This window comes from Myzus persicae, unplaced genomic scaffold (assembly GCF_001856785.1).
Source record: "Myzus persicae strain clone G006 unplaced genomic scaffold, MPER_G0061.0, whole genome shotgun sequence".
NCBI lineage: Eukaryota > Metazoa > Arthropoda > Insecta > Hemiptera > Aphididae > Myzus > Myzus persicae.
The window spans coordinates 115,801-137,942 of record NW_019102465.1 but is presented as its reverse complement, the minus strand read 5'-3'; the positions used below and the strand labels follow the sequence as shown (position 1 = coordinate 137,942).

Genomic DNA, 22,142 nt, shown 5'->3' with positions numbered 1-22,142 from the left:
AAAATATGTGTATAAGAGAGAGTTGTGCACGCACAGGCTGCAGTTGTTGAAACACAATGAATACCTACCTACATATATTATACGGAGACTACTTGGTTAGTGTGACCACCAGACATACTGATTTAGGCGGCACAGTACCGATTTTGTAGTAGTTGTATACGGCCAAAATATATTCATGTCTGGCCGGGATGGTAGAATGTACAGATTCGAATTATTTAAACATCTAATCTTTCGTCCCGATTTTGTGATAATCTTAATTTATGTAGTTTATCACAAAAATATTTAAAATAAAAATAAATACAATTATTTTATTTTATTAGCATATTGTATTTTACTTAATTTTAATTTTGTAGAGAGATACATGGCTGTCCTAATAAGGAGTTATATAATTTAAATGGCGATACCTGTCTCGCTTTTACAAAAAAATATCTGGTCACTTTTGACTAGGTGCATGTTTGTACCCATTACTTTAAATTTCCTCTATAGCTATAAACTATAAAGTACCCATAGTCCATAGGTGATAGGTGTAAGGAATAAATTTATAACTACATGACCATGTCACTATAATTTACGTAATATAATAATATTATGTTATCTATGTCCACACGGGATGGTCACATATGCAAGACGTATAACTATTAAATCTAAAGATACCGAAAGTAGCTAATTCTAGTACACTAACAGCCGGGTAGGGGGCATATCTTGATTTCTGGCACTGGTAAATTAGAAATACGTCATCACAATTCACGGGGCATAGGTGAGGATTTGGTAATTACGACTTGAAGACCGTTTCTCACTTGTACCTTAAGAATAACGAGTGTTACGGATTATTGTTCATATTATACGACAGTAAACGTTATGGTCCTTTATGATCTCATACATTTTATGGAAAAATATGGATTGAACTACTTACCTATTTAAAAACATGTTAATTGTAGTTGAGCATCGTTATAATCTATATAAACAAAGGTGTTAGGTGAGCAAGTTAATGAAAATAATTAACTGAAGTCTCAAGTTAAGTTAAGTTAAGATGGAATAGTTAGAAGCCAACAGTTAACAAATCATAAATTTATGTCGATTAGTTAAAAGTTAATGTGAAAATAATATTAACTTAACTCAATTTAAAAAATGTTAATCTCCCTTTTTTAATTATTACCTATGTACACATCAAGAGTGACTGCGTTCTTTCCAATTTCTTTAATTAAAACAAACAATTTTATTGAAATTATCGTAAATCGTAATGTGCGATGTATATATACCTATTTTACTTAACACGATTATTAAATATTTAAACTATACTATTAAGGTCATACACTTAATATTATGTCTATCTAACTCATAGTAAACTACTAAAATATACCTATATATCAAATTATTTTATTAAGAAAAATAACAGTAATGTTTGTTTTTATACATATATAATACATGTAATTTTGGGTTATTTAATTTTAATATTAATAAAAACCATAAAAACGAAAATATTTATCTTGATGGATTATTTTTAATTCAACCGAAAAAAAGTTATTTACTAAGCTATTTAAGTTTATAAGTTGATTTGATATTAAGAATAATAAGATGATTTATTGATATGACATTGTAAACATAAACCCATAGAAATTATTTTAACTCACTGGAGACCAATTAATCAATGCTCATTCAAAATAATAATGTAAAGAAATAGGGAAGTAGGACGTAGGTAGGTAAACACAAATATATTATTATATATGCATAATATATTATGATAAAATTATGCAGTAAGGAACCAGCCCACGCTTAGAGCTGCAGCAGCGCGAATTATAAAACACGTATACAACGAATATTTCTGGCTGGGCCTTCACTATGGGAGGGTGGCAATGAAAGACATACCACACACAAAGGAACCCGAGAGAATATTTTCACATTTTTTTTTTGTCACCAAGTTCTGGAGCACCTGTCGACTGGTGAGTCGAGTACATAAAATTGTAAACTCGAGTGGCATGAAGTATATGTATATGGGTATACGGAGTACCTACCTAATCGATACGAGTACCTATATGAATATTATGAATATGACTAAAAGATATTACATCATATTTGAATTATTTAACACTTTTTTATTTACTTTATCCTCGTGATGTATTTCCAATACAAATGTTCGTATATTGTTTATTGATCGAGTACTCAAAATTATAATATTATAACATTACGTAGTGTGCCAACCCTCAAGACTCAACAATAACTGGAAAATGGAAAACACTCAAATAATAAATATAGGTACTCCCAACAATCAAATTGTAATAGTTATTTATTTTGTTCATCAAAAATCAAAATGCTAAAAAATACTCATACATTCCTAGATTTTATACTGTAGTATTCGCAAATCGCAATAATAGACCATAACAAGACTGATACCGGATTCACAAAAAAATGTGTCCATGTCGGTTTCCATATTTTATAATCAAATATTTTACTTACCGTGTACTAAGATAAAACTCAGCAGGTACCTATTATATACGAGTACCTACGTTAACAAAAATAAGAAAAATTTTTGTTTTTAAACTTTGATTGAAAATGAATACGTAATAAGTATTTAGTGGCTTGGTGAACAATAAAATCAAGGTTACAAATTTACAATTGAACAACTATACATCTCTGAATACCTGTACCTATATATTGTACCTATTGTTAATACATATAGGTAATTCAAACACTTAAGCAATCCCGGTTGTTAGGATGATTTAATTCTTCGAAACTATAGGTAATACATTACTGTATAATACTATCAAGTACCAGATTCAATTTAAGTACTCACTAAGTCATAACACTACAACTTACTGTTGTTATAATTTATTTATTTACCAAAGTAATCGCCATAATTGGCTCAAGTACACTAATAAGCGTATAAGATATATTAAAATAATACTACAGTAAATATAATATAACTATTAATAAGATAAATACTACATCAAATAAAATTAATACAAAGCTTAAATTAAATTGTAACATTGTATATATTTGGTTAACAGATATAGTCTGTAAATGCTATTAATTAGTGATGGAAAAATTCCAATCCGGACTTCTTCTTTCCAATATACCATAATTTGTTCAGTGGTTTTTTCATACGGGATAAATTACAAGTTTTGTGAATTGTTTATAATTTATATAAACATGATGACTAAAGTCATTGGAAGTGGCTAAGCCAGCCTTCGTTATGTCTAGGAAGTAGCTTTACTGTAGTAGCGGTGTTGAGTATTCATCGAATAAGTTCCAATAATGGATATGTTAAATTTTAATTCAATGATAAACCATTGCATAGGTACAGTTCTGAACAGAGATGGTCAGCCTAATTATTAACTACTCAGTTCATATTATAATATTTATCATTTATTTATGTTGATATTATACACATTTATTTTACTATTAGTAATATTGTATAAATGGTACCTACTTAAGATGTATTAATCTTAATATTTTGAAAGTGTAATTGCGCATATTAGAATATTAAAACATCATACTACATATACACTTTAAAGTTTTTAAAATCGTTATTAATTGTTTAATATCGAATTTCGTTAAAATTTGAACTTAAAATGTTTAAAAAAAACCATGCCTATGTATTAAATTGTTTTCAAATTACTAAAAGATAAATTTATGTAGAATTTTGCATTAATGTTTGTATTTTCAAGCTTTTTAACCAAGCCTAAAAATGTAAAAAAATCAAAAATTCTACAACCCTCTATAAATAACTTAAAATTGTCTAAATATTTTTAAAATTGTATTGAGTACAGAAAATATTAATTTCAGTTGTAGTGAAATGTTTAAAGCTTCTATCAAAAATATTACTTCTTGAGTTAGGTACATTATAATATAATATAATATAATATAATACAATATAATATATATAATAATTTTTAAAAAATTATAATATAATATAATACAATATAATATATATAATAATTTTTATTAAATTATAATAAATATATAATATGCTAAAGTATACACAATAAAAAAAGTTATAAAGATATAATGCTATTGATGTAATTAGCAATAAAGGTTAGCATAAAGATCAAAATGTCTTAAAAAGTATTTTACTTTTTTTTTATAAATAAAAAAGTTGCTGGAACACGAAATTGGGATATTTTGTTATTTGGTGTACGGACTGACTTGAACTTTTAAGGAGTCAAATGTAGGCAATTTCCTATACGTGTGTGTATAATGTGTATGCTGTATAGACGTATAGTAGGAGTCGAGTACTTACCTCGTCGTTGAGTAGGTCGCTCTGTAATACACTCTGTAATGCGTGCGTACCTATGTTTGAATTTAATAATCAATTATTTCATACGAAAAACGTTTAACACGGAGATGGTCAAGTGTCAGTCCATTATCAAAAAAAATATTTCTATTAATTATTTTAGGAATTAACTCTATTATGTTAGGTACATTGTGTTAATAAAGATATCAGATAGTATACAATTAATCTATTTTGTTTGAAAATGTCGTTGTTGTGTATATAAAATATAATATTATACATAAAAGAGTCAAATCTCAACAATGAATATTTTTGAATTACAACAAAATAACTTAAATCGTTGTTGGTCGTTTAAATATCGAATTTCGTCAAAATGTGAACTTCTGGAATACTTATAAAATTATCTTGCTTATATGTATCTTTAGTATTTTTAAATAGCTATAATAAAACCGATGAAGATTCTTACACTTAATTTTCATAAGTACTTATTTCTTAGTTAATTCTTCTTTTCTTAGTTACTTTTCATAAACAATTATATCGACGTTTACAGAAAGTAACGAAAATGTCAAATGTCTAAAATAAAAAGCTCAAAACAAGTAAATACATTTGAAACTTTTTATCCTTTTGTTGTTTGTTATGTTTAGTTAAGTCAAAAAGCTTAAAAATTGAATACAAGTTGACAAAAGTTGTTCATATACCAATAAAAAAAATTACTGAACATCTAGAAAATTCACGAACAATTTTATAGCTAATGCTTGTACATTAAATACAAGGTTCTTAATAATTAGTTAGTTATTACTTATAGGTTCTGAAACATAATATTTTTAAAAAATATGGTAACATTTCATAATAGTTCAAAGACCCAGTTGGTACTATGAAGAATCAAAGGTAAAGGATTCCCAGTATTTTTCAAAACAGTTGGGAAAAACTAACAAAAACCAACGTAAAAATAGAAATAGTAAAATAATAATTTCTTCAAAATCACGAAAATGTATAAGTTATTTGGTAGATAAACTTTTAAATTAAATAATATATTTCTTTTAAATTTCATTAAACATTTCATGCAAAGTGCTTCATATTTTTTTCAGTGGGTGTAATAATATTTTAGAAATAATGTTTTGTCGAAACTAGAAAGTTGCTACAAATCGCACTATAACTACGTAACTACGTGTCTACCTATGTATATTATATTTTTACTTAAAAGGTGCAATGAATTATTTAAAATATTTAGATTCTTCTTAAGCTGTTTAACTACAAACTCGTTTACATCAGTCGACGGTAGTTTGATATAATGATTATAATGGGTTTAGCTTTAAAGTTATTATTTGAAATATTATAATAATTGGGTAATTCCATAAATATTTTTTATGGGAGTTTGAAGTTCAAATTTTTATGATATTGGATATTCATCCTTTGTCTTACCATGTACTTCTCCTCAAATTATATTTTATATTTTATAGTTCTTCAAAAATGAATAACTTATACTTGAAATTTTTACTAAATATTTATTATTATATAATTTTCCATAGAAGGTATCATTTTCAAAATATTTTGACTGTTTTTGAGATGTTTAACATTTTCTATGTTTATCAACATTTGTAAAAAAAATACTAAAATTAAAATATTCATCAAACATTTTAAATTGTCGATAAATATTTTGAAAATTATACGATACTATAGCTACCCCACCCGGCGTGGCCCGTGCCAAGGATTTGTGGTCTGTTAAAATTGCCAACTCTATATAGTTGTATATACACTGTGTTCATTTCGTTATTTAATACTCGTTGTAAAGTGTTCAAAACTTAAAAAGTCTTATGGAACTTATCATTTAATTTTTTTTCCTGGACAGATGGCGACACTATTTCTTATTTGACAATCCAGATTTCCTTTTTTTCCGGTTTATTTTCCTAAAATCGCCTTTCATATAAGCTCTGTCATGACAATAACAAACATAAAAAAAAGCAAAAATCAGCTAAATTTGAGATTAGCTGTAACAGAGAAAGTAGATTTCACGTTTTTAAAGTTGGATATAAAAAATGCTATTATAAAAATTTAAAATCTCTTGGGTTATCTTATTGATTTTGAATCATATATAGTATATGCCATATATTTAATACTTTATGTAATACACATAGAAAAATATAAAAATATAAGTTGCACATAGTTGTATATAAATTATTTATTTTTGTCTAGGTACATATACGTCATCTATTGAGTTGCTGTCACAATTAAAACTCAAAGATTATCTATAAAATAATTAACAATATTTAATTATATTTACAAATTATAGTACTTTTCTTGTTGTCTATACAATATGTATACATATTATGTAAACAATATGTGCTACATAAAATATTACTATGTATAACATAAAACAAATATTAAACTTTTTGGTTTGTATTATAAATATACAGAAGTATTGCAAGTTAAATACTGTAAAAGTTATTCGTATACATTATGTTAAACTACCTAATATAAAAATACATTTCAATATAATTATTATCATTAATTATTCGATCGTTGGTCGTCGAGTTTGATGGCGACGGTAACTACTATGTAGATATAATATGGACCGAGATAAAAATTAATATAAAATTAATAAATCATTTTTATAAAACTAACAACTTTAACAAAATAATGTAATGTCAGCTCCATACCTCTCACGTTACAAAACAAAATGTATGAAGGTAGAAAATAAATAACGATACAATATTATATATTATGAATAGGTTATTAATTACATTACAATATTTTGTTGTAAGAAATTAATTTGGTATTTATGACGATAGATTTAGTTATTTTAATTAAGTAGTTGACTTAAGCTTGAGTAAGTAGCATTTACAATATGTTGTAATCGTACACTTGTAGATAATTATTTAGAATTTAGATAATGTCTAATGAATATAATGGTTGACAGATATTCGTATTGTATAGTTGATGACATAAAATGGTTCAGTTTGCATCTCCGTAGGGCTCTGCCCATATTTGATCCACCACTAATGACGATAAGCCTGACTGTTTAAAATTTTCATAAACACCTCCAGCTACTTGAATACCAAAGTTAGTAATATTTTTCACATTTAGTGTAGGCCCATCTATTATTATTTTACCCCTATAATAGGGGTTGAATTGTGAAATTGGCAGTTTTACTGTGGTATCTGAATCGGGGTTCACCTGTTAAAATCATTGTAAATAAGATATATATAATTAAGAATAGTTGTGAAATAAATATATTATTAAGTTATCTACATTTGTATATAATTTATTATACCTTAAATTTTTGTTCAAAAGTTGGGTTTGGCTCGTCATTCAAATTATTGTGCCTTAGAATAATCTTATATGTAGTGGCATTTCCCGTGGTTTTGCATACAAATGATATATATTCATATCCATCAAGGTTCAATTGTGTTAATGTACGGACGCCACTGAAACATGCACCGTTTGGTAGTGGATTTAGCAATGTGAATAAGATTGCAGACTGTTTAGTTTGAGTTTTGTATAAATCGAATGTTGCTTTTGACATTCCTGCTGATCTCACAGTGTCAGATTGTTCTGTCCAGTTATTTAAATTGGTCGCATTTTGAAAATCAAATAACAACAAACTTGATCTAAATATTAAAAAAAAAAATAATAATTAAATGAAACTATCAAACTGTTGATTTTTGTACGAAATGGTTTAGCTAAGTAAGTAAATAGTAAATGTTAAAAGTAATAGTTAAAATGACTGTAATGGATGAATAAGTAATTATTAGTGTATTATAGGAAATACATATTATATATCTCATATCCATTTTTGAATATTTAAAGTATTTCTTTACGAATTTTAAGATATCTTTAATACATTATTTATTTTACTATTTTTCAAATATAACTGTAACAATTTTATTATGGACTGTATCAAAAAAACAAATATGAGATTGTCTTTGAAATATTGTTTACTTAAAATATTATAATTAGCAATTTTTCTTTAAAACCATAACCACTATGTAGAAAAACTCAAATGAGGTATCATTATTTTGTGTGCTGTGGATGTTTTTGAACTATGTTTTTAGGTTAATTTTGTCAAAAACTAATATTTTTTTAACTTAATAATATTTTTAAATCATAACAAAATAACTAAAACCGTTATTTTTATTTTTAATATGTAATTTGATCCAAATTTTTACTTAAATAACCATAAAAAACTTTGTTTGTGTATTTTTTAGATTTTGGTCACAGAATGAATTACTTACGAGGAACCTTGTTAAAAATTGTCAATCTTTTATTTTATAGTTTTATACATTTTTAACAATAAAATAATGAGTACATTTTCAATTTAATACATTTTGTCAAAATTTGAATTTTAAATGATTAAAAAAAGCATAGCCCTAAATATTTAATCATAACAAAAATTGGTTACAGTGCAATTTTTTTGTGCACTTAGTAGAATTTTATTTCAGAGTGATGGAAAACATAACATCACAGCTGTATAAAATACCACGCGGATAGAAATATTAATATTACGTTCCTATTGCTATTATAAATGTACATTTAAGCTTTTACATTAGAATATTCAAGTATTCATGGTATGGCGTTTAACTTTTGATTAAATAATACTATTGTAATTATTTATAAATTATTATTTACAATCAATACGGTATAATTGCCGCATAGTAGTGCCTGTGACATAATATAGGGCACGTTTTAACCCGCACTTACAGCCACTGTGTAGTAGTTTTATAATTACATTCATTATTTATTGATATACACTTACACCGTAGGATCTTGTGCCATAATTGCCGAACGAGTAACTTGTACTGCACCAATCGAAAACAAAATTAACACCTTCAATTTCATAGACATATTACATGTATCAAATAATCAATAGATTGATTTCTTTTGTGAATCGAATAACTCTAAAAGTAATCCTGAAACCAAATTAATAATAATTAAAAATAATTAAATAGATATAAAAATAATTTTAAATTTATAGTTGTAGCTGATTAAGGAGATCATAATATTTATTTAATTTAAAATATTAATCTATGAACTATAATATATAATTTGACCTGCACTTCTTAATTTTATTAAAGATTAATTATTTTATAATCATGTAATATGATTGTACAACAACACTACCCATATTTAATATTATTACATATTCATAAATATAATATATTAAATATGTCTCATTTACTTATTGAAATCGTACATATTGTTTTACTATAGAATAATATGAAACATTTTCCGATTTTTTCGTAAAGTGGATAAAATTAATGTAGGTAATCACTAATCTCTTATATTTTTGTATTTATGTTATAATTTTATAATTTTGTTATAATGTTTCGATTTAAACTGTATTGGGCTTTGGACGTTTAAATAAATAAATAATCTGGGTACCTATTTATTTAGTTAAATTAGTTATCTTATCTAAATCTCATCACTCGTTAAAATTGTCTCACATTTTTCAAACAACCTCCACCAATCTCTATATACAATTCTCCAATCCAGTAATCTATTTACAAAATATTAAACCACCTGAATATTCAAATGTAATATACGATGCACCATTATTCAACCCTATGATGAGTAGGATTTTAATTCGTTAATCTTTTTTGTAAAATTTTCACGAATTCCTACTTGTTCCCGGAAATCGTCCATCCCTAATGCTTAATAGTGACCTATCAGGATATTTTGATGAGGTAAACTCGACACCTATTAACTATAAATGTAGAGCGACTTCCCAGGTATTTTCTTGACATCTCCACTCATTTTCGTGGATGTGACTTTCCCTAAACAAGCTCGTATGTAAATATTTATAATAATCAATATTTATTGTATGTTATTCGTCAATTCATCAGAACTATGAAAGAGATTCTCACGTCGGAGACGTTGTGCGAGTGGTTGTTGTTATTTCTTCCACTTGATAAACCTGCAGCTAGAGTCCCGGGAGCGCTCCGAATTGAAATTCATTGTGCCGATGTTAAGGAGGGGGAGGGGATGAGTGGTGAATATACAGGTTACCCGAACTCGGTCGTCTGAAACACGTGCCCGATAGCACACGATTCCCAACTTATAGTACAAGCACGTGCAAGTACGCGTGATGCACGATAGACATAGCACACGTAAGTAACACCTGCGACCTGTACCGTCAAAGCCCGAACCCTCCCTAGAACTGTAGACACCATCCATTCAACCCGAGCTACAACATTATAGATCAGTCTACGTACGTCACACCGGTACCTGTTTTTTTTTAAAACAAATTTTACCATCAATTTTTACGTGATGCCCTTGACTTTAATTTGTTTAGTAGATTTCTAAGATTTGCCATACACATTTTAAAAATTGTCAAAAAACAAGTACAAATTGATGGTAAAATTTGTTTTTCTAAAATTGAAAACGTAAGTGATATACATTGACTGTAATTCTGCAATGTTGTAGTTTTAATTAAAGTCTGTAGATCTTGGGGGATGGGTTCTCCAATTTGAGAGGAAAAGTGGTGTTCCTTGCAAAGAGTAACATTTATGTGAGGGCAATTCAACATTAACATAAAAAAATGAAGTCAAGTGGATATAATTTTAAGAATTTTTTAACACACTATACTAATGAAAATAAATACGTAGTGGTGGATTGAAAATGAAGGCGCAGGCCAATGAACAACATCGAAGCTCGAACGTAGTCACTATAGAGACTTATAGGAGTTTGCATGTCTTCTAATATACATTCAAAAAATAGCTTAGTGATATAGAAATATGTTTCAAAATACCTTGAGTCTACAGTAATTTTTTTTTCATATTATGCATATTCACTATTTTTCACGTATTAGTGCATATTTTGTTATTTTCTCATTTTAAGAGCATAATATTCTGCATATACATGTTTAAATATAAATTTAATTTTTCTTTAAATTGGTAAAAAAAATTTAATGTAGGTAACCTAAAAGAATATTCAAAGAAATTAGTGTGAGTTGTGATTTCCTCGTCTGCTGGACATTTATTGTTGAAATTATGAACCACCGATATGCTTTTATTAATATTAATCATTCAATGTTGTACAACTATTAATTTGGGTAATAATTAGTATTTATTAAATAAATTATAGAAACATAAAAATACAGTTGATTTTAGTTTTTTTTTTTTAACAAGCAGTAAGCCAAAAGCTGCTAAGCCTTAGCTTGAAGATATAAATATCGATTTTCATAAATTGTATATATTTATTTAATTTTTATATAGTGTAGGTACATATTTTATGTATATTTCTTAGATTTTACAACATAAATTAATAATTTTACCAACTACATCTAAAATATTTTTCTGATATACAGGGTAATCCAAATGTTTCGGTTTTAAAGGGATATTTAAGTGATTGAGCATATTTTAAGGGTATATTCAGTGATTTTTTTAGAGCATAAATAAATGCATAGTCGTGAAAAATAGTCGTGATTATTATGTATCTTTAATATTTGAACTGCTATTAAAGCGGCTTATGTGGACCATTTCATTAAATTTTCAAGCTTTTTACTGAGCGAAAAATTATTTTCTAATTATAATTTTAAAAAAATTTACAAAATTTGAAAAATGTCTTAATGTTATACAATGTACAAGAGTCAAAATATTTCGAAAATTTTACGGTGTACATGGAAAATGTTAATATAAATGTTTGGTAAAAATTTCATGTATCTAAGGTTATTGGTTTTTGAGTTCCACTAAAGTAAATCGATTTTTTTGAAAATTCAGTTTTGCCTAAAAATTTCCATTTTTGTTTTCATTACAATACTATTATCATTAGGTATATAAGTATAATATATCATTAAAATTATAATAGATATCAATCGGAGAGTATAAAATTAATACACATTTTAAATACCTACTTAAAATATAAGTATAAGTACTTCTTAATTATGTATTTATTTTTCCTATTAAATTTTTATTTCTGGGAATGTTCAATTGAAATATACGATTTCCATGTTTAATAAATAAAAATAAAATTTAGTACTTATTAAGTATTATAATGTTTAATTTTTCATGGTAATAATGAGGTTTATAAGTCGATAAATATAATGTTAGTTTCCACTTCTTTTAACAGCCGCACCAGAATCTGAGCCAATATGCCGTTGGTTAGCATAAAATTCCCTAAATGTCTATTTTCCATGAATAAATACCTTATCAATTATAGAATAATAGTATCTAAATAAAAAACTAGGTAGTCTATAAACTTTAGAACTCTGGCCACTGTGAACGCTCTCTCGGGAATAATATAGTATAGGTACTTGGAAGTTTCAACTGTCCCTATATATATTTTATCAGTTGATTTCGGAAATCGATTTTGTATAGTTGGTGCTTATTGTAGAGATTCGATTTTCGATTTGCTCTTTAATGAGTTTTTGAATGGAATTGTGTTTTAAACTGTTTCCTAACGACTCCGCTAGTTTTAATCATTTCCAGATGATGATAATTTATTATTGATTTAGAAGTAATATGATATGTAGCAGCTCTCTAATTCAAGCCAAACATATATTGATTTATAGAATGTGTCGAGTATTATTTTTATTTTTGATAAACTCTAATATATAGATAATATTATACATCTCAACAATCGAATCAACTATTAAATATACCTATACATTTTGCTAAAGCCTAAAATAAAATAAACTTAAAAATCACAACAAAAATCTATCTAGTTAATAATATCCAGAAAGCAAGTCTTAGCGTCTTACGAAATCACTTTTCATTGTAAAATGTTTAATATTGTTATTGTTAGGTAATACTGAATAAAGCGAAGTGGGGACGTTACCTCTTATTGAGGTGATTACAAAATCGACATTTCCCTTTTCCACCAGTATGATGTCTTATAAATTACTTTTTCTTTAAGATGCTGAACCTCATTTAAATATAAATTAATATTACTTTAAAATATAATTTAAAAGAACATCATTTTATGGTTTTATTAAAATAGATTTGATAAACTTGTATGATTTATACTATTTTATACCAGGGTGTTACTATGTTAGTTGCAATAAGAGTATTAATGAATATGATTTAAAATAAATTCATTTAAATATATTTTTTTTGATAAAACTAGTTTTTTATTTAAAAAGAAAATATATTATATTATTATATTAATATATGTTTAAAAAAAAAAAAATGAATTTAAAGTTAAAAATGCAAAAAAAAAAAGTACAAAATTAAATTAGAATATTCTGAATCTAGATACCATGAAACTAGTTTTTAGTTGAGATAGCAATATTGTAATGTATGGGATCAAAAGACAAACAAAATTGCAAAAGTCATAAAGAAGCAAGATCCTATGTCTAGTTAATAGTTATAAATAACAATTAAAAGCAATATAACAATGACTTAATAAAAAAATAATTATGAATAAGAGTTAATTGAAAATACAGAAATTAAAATAATGCAAATACAATTTTAATATTTTGAATTCGCAATTTATGTTTTTAAAAAGCAATTGTATTTTTACAAAAGTATATAAATCATATGTATAAGCTTAACATTTCTAATATTCAAAAATATTTTGAATTATAAGGCACATTTAATTGTATGTAAAATTGGTGTTTCGTGAATCAGAGCGATGTTTAGCAGTTTTTCTTCATGAAGTCTATATTTTTGAAAAAAATTGTTTTGAACTGTGTTGCTTTAATATTCAGCTATACCTACCTACGTTTAAAAGTCAAATACTGGCTGATCTTTTTGGTGGCCTAATGGAAAATTATATTTAATAGAGCGTCCTTGCATTATATTTAGACATATTTTTAAACGAGGGACCTGAAATCTGAAAGCAATATTATATCAAATTTTGAGTGGTCGTGGTTTAGTTTTAGGCGTGTGAGTCACACAAAAAACACGAGAAAGTGTAAACATTTTTTGACAATGCTTAAATATTTTTTGCTACTAAGAACATGGTAAGGACAAGGTGATAGGATTACTTAAAGATTATAAACATAAAAGAAAAACCAACATTATAATTTTTAGGTATCAATAATTATTTCATTAAATAGTATATAATATTGGTATTTGGTTCTATTATACAAAATATTACAGAAAGTTTAATTCAAAAGCTATGTTATAATAGGTCCCTACATGCTATTACGTAATTTTATATTTTATTTTATAAATGTTCACTGGAGGAAAAGTGAACCGTTCAGTTTCATACTGGTAGAAAAGTGAATCGACCGCGGTTATCTGGTATGGCGAAAAAGGGAAACACCCATCATAGTCGTATAATATTATACTATACAGTATACAGTATACATGTATTATTATACCTATTATATATCTACATTCTACAGAGTGATTCTCTTAACAAAAAACTGTTATTTTCCTGGTAAATTTACTTACATGTTTTTGAAAGCACTTTTTTACTAACTCGGAAAATAATAACGTTAAAAATTTAAATTTTTACACTACCAATTTATTGAGTATAAATTATACTAAAATATTTTCAAATACACTTGAATTTACCAAGAATATTACTGTTCAGAGATAAAAGAATCACCTTGTATACACATACTGTGCCGACTAGGATGTGTAAACAATAGCCGGTGGTTTTGGAGTCACGTCCGTGGTCGGTGCGTGTACACTAACTATGTAGCTGTTCTCTCGCGCGTGTGACCGTTGTCGGACAAGACGACGTGTTTAACGGTATTATTATTATTATTATTATATATATATATGTTAAATAAACGATCGATAGTCTAACAGAATGGCTATATATATATGCGGGTTGCCAGTCGTGGTTGTCTGCGCCCGGTACTTGGCCACGTCCTATATAATATTATGGGTCACCTGCTCTTACTCCCCTTTTACTCAACCATTGTCCCACGATATCGTCCCCGGTACACGAATTCGTGATGCTGGAGGGTTCAGAATAAGTAGATAGCGATTAGAAAGTCCACTTAACGTTTATATATATATATATATATATATAATATCACGTATAAAAAGACTGGATAAAAGAAAAGTTGAGCACCCGTATTAAGATAAAAATAACAGATTTTCGTGATATTTAAAAAGTTTTCCTGTCTAATATACCTTCCTCACTATAATGATAATTAATTGTATTTAATGTATACCTACCCCCATAAATCAGTCAATTTAATAAATAATAGTTACTATCTAAATAGAATTTGTTTTAAAACAGGTCCAGAGACCACTGCAACAGTCCAATCACGACTTTACCAAAATCATTTACTATTCCCCACTTCACAAGTATTGATTTCACGAGGGTTTTGGTTTTGAGAACCAAACGCATTCATTGTGAGTTGAATTTCCGAGGGAAACATAATTTTAACAACGTTTATTTTAAAACGTTTAACCACGGATAAATCATATTGTTATATTGTTATTTAGTGTTATTACTTTATTAGATATATTAATCTATAAGTGATATAAGATAATAGTCTTAGATTAAGGTTTTTCCTGAAGTTAAATTTAAAAATGTATAGGTGTTAGAGTTTGGAAATGAGTTAATGATTTTTTCGACCTTAGTTAAGTTAAGTTAATAGTAATACACTATTGCTAATAAGAAAAAGTTAATAGTTGAAAGTTGATTTAATTTTTGGTAAACTTAGTTCAATTGAAAGTAGGTAAATACATAATTTTATTTTTATATATAAAGGCACTTTATATATAAAAATATATTATATTATATTTTTAATATATTTATACACTTTATATTTTTTTTTATTTTTTACCAACTCAAAACTATACAGGTATTGGTAATGTTTAATGTTTATACGGTATTTATATGATGTATCGTATTTAGTTTAAATTTTACATCACTAAAAAAAATAACAATTGTTACAGTCAGGAATTATAGTAATTTTAACTAATATTTAATGTTCATAAATTGTTATTTTATTATTCTATAATATTACGATGTTATTCATTTTTATAAAGACTTTAGGTACAACAGTTGTATGTATACAATTTTCGAATAATGTCAATCTTCGAAATGAATACAACTTCTATAATCTAAAACACTGTCTAACATAATTTTTGTGATTACCAATTGTTAATAATTAATAATAAATTATTTATTTTATTTCCAATAAGTTAATTTTAGTCAAGCAATTTACACTTAATATAATAAAATTGACGTTTTGACTTAATTTTAACTGTTTAGTAACCTGGTTAGTGTCTATCTTTCTTATTTTGTTATAAAATAAAAACTTTGGGTTTAAATTACATGAACACTTGTTTTAAAAAATGTAATACATATTATGACCTATGAGTTTTGTAAAGAATTATTTTGTAAATTTAATGCACTCAAATTTAATTTTTTACTTACATACAGAGTGGTCCATTAAGCATGTTCACCCCTTTTTTCATCAATAATGCAGTTATTTAAAATCTGATTTTTTTAATTTTAAAAATACTGAAGACCATATTTTCAAGTTCATGAGACTTTTGTACCGCTTAAGAAGTGTCCTGTCGAGATACAAACTTATGTTTTAAAAATGATAACCTCACTTTTGAATTGTGAATAATTTTTTTGAAAATTTTGAAGTATCAGGATAAAAATTCACAAGAGTAGTCTTGGAGTTATTTAACATTGTGTTCTAAAAATAAAAAGTCAATGGTAAGGGCTTATAAGACCCAGGGGGCTAAAGTGATTTGAAAATGTTAATCATTAATATTAATCTATCAACATTAATAATTTTTAAATGTGGCCCAAGTATAATAAATACGAATTTCAATATTATGTCTATTTTATGTTTTTGTAAAACAATTTTAAAGAACTATGATCCTTAGTACCTTATAATAACTAAGTAACTAGTAACTACCCATTCGAATTTTGAATTAGGTACATCAACATTTTCAACATTATTCACTAAAATGATCATACTAAAAATGGGGGTTCTAGTTTGAAAAACAGAAGTTTGTATCGCCACAGTAGACTCTTTAAGTAGTAAAAAAAAGTCAAGAATTTAAAAAAATTGTCTTTGAGTATATTTAAAAAAATCAAAAAAACGGGATTTGAAAAATTTGGAAAAGAAAAAGGAAAAAATGGGGTTAATTATGTTTGGTGAATCACCCTGTAAAAAAATTGAACGTGAAAACTATTATTTACTTTCCATATTTGGTTAATAATAAAAGATGTTTCTCTATTATAAATACAATTACACATTTCTATGTATGTGTCTTATTGTGCCTAACATATTAAAATGCAAATGGATAAAATGAAATACCTAAGACTAAGTATCTCTAAATTATTTTTGTCATCAATTTAAAAAGTAATATTTCAAATATATAGGTCTTGTTCTTAAAAGTGTTTTTATAATCCATGAAATATTATTTGTTACATTTTCATAATAAGACAATGTTGAAATCTTAAAAGAATTTGGCATCATTGTACTTATAACACCGTATGTCCATATGGTATAATATGAGTATTGTAATCTGTGCAGTGAACTTATACGTATTGATTTTAATGGTCTCCTGCACATGTGAGAGACATATATTTATAAATACTACTGTCATGTCTATATTCGTAATATTATTGAACCATAGGTGCACAATATGAACAATGTGTTTCAAGTAGGTATCTGAAACTTAAAAGAGTTTCTTATATAATGTCTTAAACTTTATACCAATGCGGATATAGAGTTATTAAAGCTTTGAAAGTTAAGGTGCCATAGAACAAATAAATAACATCAAAAGAAAATTGAAATTCGTTGAGAAATAATATTTAGTTTTTGATTATAACCGGGACAAAATGGACTATAATATACTTTCTGTCTTACTATCATAATCTAAATAGGTCTAGGTGCCACTGGGGACATTTTTTTGGGGGGAGAGCTGAAATCGTATCAGCAGCACAGAAATGTATAGTTAATATTTCAAACTAAAATATGATTGAACAACTAGGAGAGGGGTCGCATAAAATGTAGTTACTAAACTCTATGAGGTAGTTATACCTACTTGCTGTACACAGAGTAATTATTGTATCAGTAGTCATTCATTATCTTAGAAAGTATTAAGTTTTTGAAAACATTTCTTTTACGAAATCTGAAAGCCTTGAATTTACAACATTTTTGAAAAAATTGTTTTTCCGTTCACTATTATTGTTTTAAGTTTTCTAAGTTCTTACTGTATTGAATGACAGCACACATTTTAAATTCTGAGCTGAGTGATGTATGTTATTTTTCCGATTGTCATCACCTTTTGGGGCAATAAAAATGATTCAATTTTCTACTTTAGTTTAGTTTTTCAAGTGTAGGGTAAAACAAACAAAAACAATCAAGAAAAAACATAAAACGTAAGTAAAAATGTTTATGAAAAACTAGTTTTAAATAAAATCAAATTTGTTTTTTTTATAAAGTATAGCTCAAAAATGTAAAACTGTAGATACTATCGTGTTTGAAAAATATTTATATGGGCTTTTAAAACGCATGATAAAGTTTTAAAAATATTTTGACTATGTTTGAGCTATTTATAAGATTGAGAAATTAAATGTTTTTAAAATTATTATTAAAGATGTTTCTTTTGGTAAAAAATGTCAAAATTTAATACAAGGTTCCTTATGCCTTAATATTAGTGAAATAAAAAATAAAATAGAGGAGCTTAAATTTATAATAATTTATTATGAACATTTAAAGTAAATTGTTACGAAATTCTTCAAAATCATTAAGATTCGCAAAATATATTGAGTTAGCAATTCATAATTTTTTCTTTTTATATCTAAGATTTAAAATAAAATACAACATTCCTTCAAAGTTTTTTTCCTTTAGCAAAAAAAAGTTCAACTTGAAGTCACATTAATTTTTCAAACAAGTTCAATATTACCATTTTTTTTTGTATTTTCACTATTAATATTAAAATATCAATGAAAAAAAAATATTGCTTGGTCAAAAAGCTTGTATATTTTGTATAAATTTCCACTCATATTGTTTATATACCAATTAAAAAATATAAAAAATACAAAATCAGTGCATTCTTTTATAAGCGTTTCAAACTAAAACTGACATGATTCTCAACAATTGGGGACATTGGTTAATTATCTTGTAGTTAAAAATTTTTAAATATTTGTTAATAATCATACCTACGATTTGAAAATTCAATACAAGGTTCCTTATAAAATGTTCTTATAGACTAATTTAACAAAATTGAAAATTACATAGTCACAATATTTGATTACAAGTGTCAAAAGTTAGAGTTTTTAAGAAATATTCTTCAAAATCTTGGAAATCTCGAAAATAAATATTTCTTCTAACAGAAAACAACGTCAAAATCACGAAAATATGTAAATTATTTGTATGAGAAACTATATATTTATATTTTATAATGTTTTAAGCTGAATAATATATTTATTTAAACTTTTACCACAATTAGGACAACTTCTGGCGGTCTTGGGATTCTTTAAGTTTCCTTCGACTTAGCCAGCTGTCTTACGCTACCTACATATTAAGACGGGTGTCCCGGTATTTTAAAACATTTTTGTTTATGAATAAAAGAAGGTTAAACATTTAATGTGCTAAGCGCTTCATTCGTTTTTCCATGTAATAATTCTAAAAATAATATTTTGTAGGACTAGAAAGTTTTTGCCATAAGTCACAACTCCATAGGTACCAATATTATTTGTTATTTGATGCAATAAAATAATTTTTCACTGGGTCAAATACAAATAGTTTTAAAATGTAATACAACGTTCTTTATAAGATGTTATAAAATAGAACAAAATTAATAACCTTTGTAAGAATTTGTTTTACCAGAGTTTGAAGTTCAAATGTTGACAAAATTAGTCAAAATCACTAAAATTTGAAAATTATATTTTATTGTAAAAAATATATACATTTTTAAATGTGTACAGCTAATAACTAAAAATTTAAAAGAACGTTTCTCATGAGTATCAAGAGTAGTTCATGTATAGTTTCATACTGTAATCAAAAAATAAATGAACACATTTTTTTTGGATATTATATTAATTTTTAAGTTCAAATCTGGACAAAATTCTATGTTTAAACGAAAAGCAAAGATCTTAGTTCTTTTGTTATTTTATTATTCGTGGGTACTTGAAACGTTTGAAGTATATTATTACGTTATATTATACACCTATATACACAGTGATATAGGCAATTGATAATCATTGGATATATCTGACAAATTATTTATGAATTAATAATATGTTGTGTGTAATACTACACAATATATATTGGTATATACTTAAATTGCATACGAAAACACGATAGGTATATTAGAGTTTACATACAGGTAAATAGTGGAAAAAAAATTTAACACAATCTACGATAAAACCGATAAGATACATTATACAAACTGGAGAAATTTATTTTATATACTTTCTTTATACTGTATATAGTGTATACTGTATATACACATATCGATACGATAACATAGATTATATAGGTACCTAAATCATCGTTTAATTATTAATTATGTTATGACTTATGATGTGTAGGAAGTTGGTAAGGTAAATCCAAATGTATTTTTAAGTCTTAACTAAACATATTAAATATCGGTCTTTTACTTGTGATAATACTATTTAATACCTACTTGTCCTACTTATTAGAGTTAAGAAGTCGGTAGAAGTAATTTAAAAAGTTTATTATTCAACATGGGATTTACAACAACGTTTAGTCGAATGGCAAACAATTAATAGCTCAATTTTAAATTTAAATTTAAATATGAATAAATGATTAGTGATTATGAAACACGGGGAATAAAACATGCAGGGCAAAATTTGTCTTATGCGAGTACAACGAAAATAATTATAATATAATAATTATATTTACATAATAACACAGAGGTACATATTATGATTTAGGTTACTTAATAATTTATGTTATTTTATCGGTATGTAGGTACATATATAGACATATAGTACATAGCAGATATTTAAAATTAATTTCCGCAGTTTACCATCTCCCCACTACTATATCTAGTACAGTAGTACCCACGTGACATTTTAAGGTTAAGTATGCGTACCTTATTTTTTGTATAGGTACCTAGAATAAAGTTTATTCAACGTTAGAATTAATAATTAATTAAATATTGGATGAGTATATGTACATTTTGATTTTATACGATTAGTATTTTATACTTTTATGTTTGGGAGGTTGGAAAAATTCATAAAATATATTATACACTTAATATAAGTTTAAGTTCTGAGTTCATGTTACTCATGAATATGAAATCATCAAGGAGTAGCCGTACATTGCTTCAATTAGACTACAAAGTGCATGACGTATTAATGCATTTACTGTAAATTAAATTCGATAAGTACTAAAAATATAATATTTAATGAGACTTATAATAATAGTATCTGCATAAAAACAAAATTATTTCACAAAGTAGATAGCAATTTATTAAAACTTAACGAATGTCGAGTACCAGCAATTATTCGTGATTAGCGAATGTCTAATAGGAAGTGTATAAATCGACGTCGTGCTCATTTGGCAAAAACTTTTAGTTGAAAAGTTTGGCAGCTACCTACCGCGAGCCAAAGTCGAATTAATTATGGGAACAAACACCTAAATAACTTAATGCCCAGCTTGTTTGCCATACAGCATCGTCGGAGCGGGGTCTTGCGGTCGACTGCGGCCCGTGGCGTTGGGTTGAAACGCCACGGGCTGGAGGGAGGTGGGGGTGACATTCGGGTCCTCGGGCGAAGTGTACCGGGCCGGGGGGTGGGGGAATGATCTCGATGTGTGGGGAGGAGGGGAGCGGGAGTCGAACAATATTTACCTTTCCGGTTTTCTTCGACCGACCGACGGTGCAGAAGTGTATGGACGACGAACAACCGAGCTGTGAATAATATTAATACGACGTGTGCGTTCGGCTGTGCGAGCAGTACGACGCGGACGGAGTGACTGCTGTCTGCTGCTGCAAGCGTGTGACGCGACCGCGGCTTATGGATTGTGGTGGGAGGGTCATCGTGCCGTCGGCGGCTATTATAATGA

General features: G+C 26.8%; 1 protein-coding gene across 2 annotated transcripts; it reads right to left on the bottom strand.

Moving 5' to 3' along the window:
* Positions 1–6,389: 6,389 nt before the first annotated feature.
* LOC111032215 lies at positions 6,390–22,064 on the bottom strand. 2 transcript variants are annotated; one of them, XM_022312467.1, is made up of 4 exons: positions 21,928–22,064; positions 8,982–9,135; positions 7,500–7,836; positions 6,390–7,402 (listed from the first exon to the last, which is right to left on the bottom strand). In XM_022312467.1, the coding sequence occupies exons 2-4, from the start codon at positions 9,068–9,070 to the stop codon at positions 7,181–7,183; spliced, it is 648 nt and encodes a 215-aa protein (XP_022168159.1). In that variant the 5' UTR covers positions 9,071–9,135; positions 21,928–22,064; the 3' UTR covers positions 6,390–7,180. The 2 variants fall into 2 exon arrangements, with proteins under 2 accessions (XP_022168159.1, XP_022168160.1); XM_022312468.1 differs by lacking the exon at positions 21,928–22,064 and adding an exon at positions 16,514–16,673.
* Positions 22,065–22,142: the final 78 nt, after the last annotated feature.

Excerpts from the sequence above, each read along its gene's own strand:
- LOC111032215 (XM_022312467.1), bottom strand. The coding sequence starts at position 9,070 with ATGTCTATGAAATTGAAGGTGTTAATTTTGTTTTCGATTGGTGCAGTA. Across the intron at positions 7,837-8,981 it reads ATGGCACAAGATCCTACGGT|ATCAAGTTTGTTGTTATTTG; the intron begins GTAAGTGTATAT and ends TTTAATATTTAG. Across the intron at positions 7,403-7,499 it reads CTTTTGAACAAAAATTTAAG|GTGAACCCCGATTCAGATAC; the intron begins GTATAATAAATT and ends TGATTTTAACAG.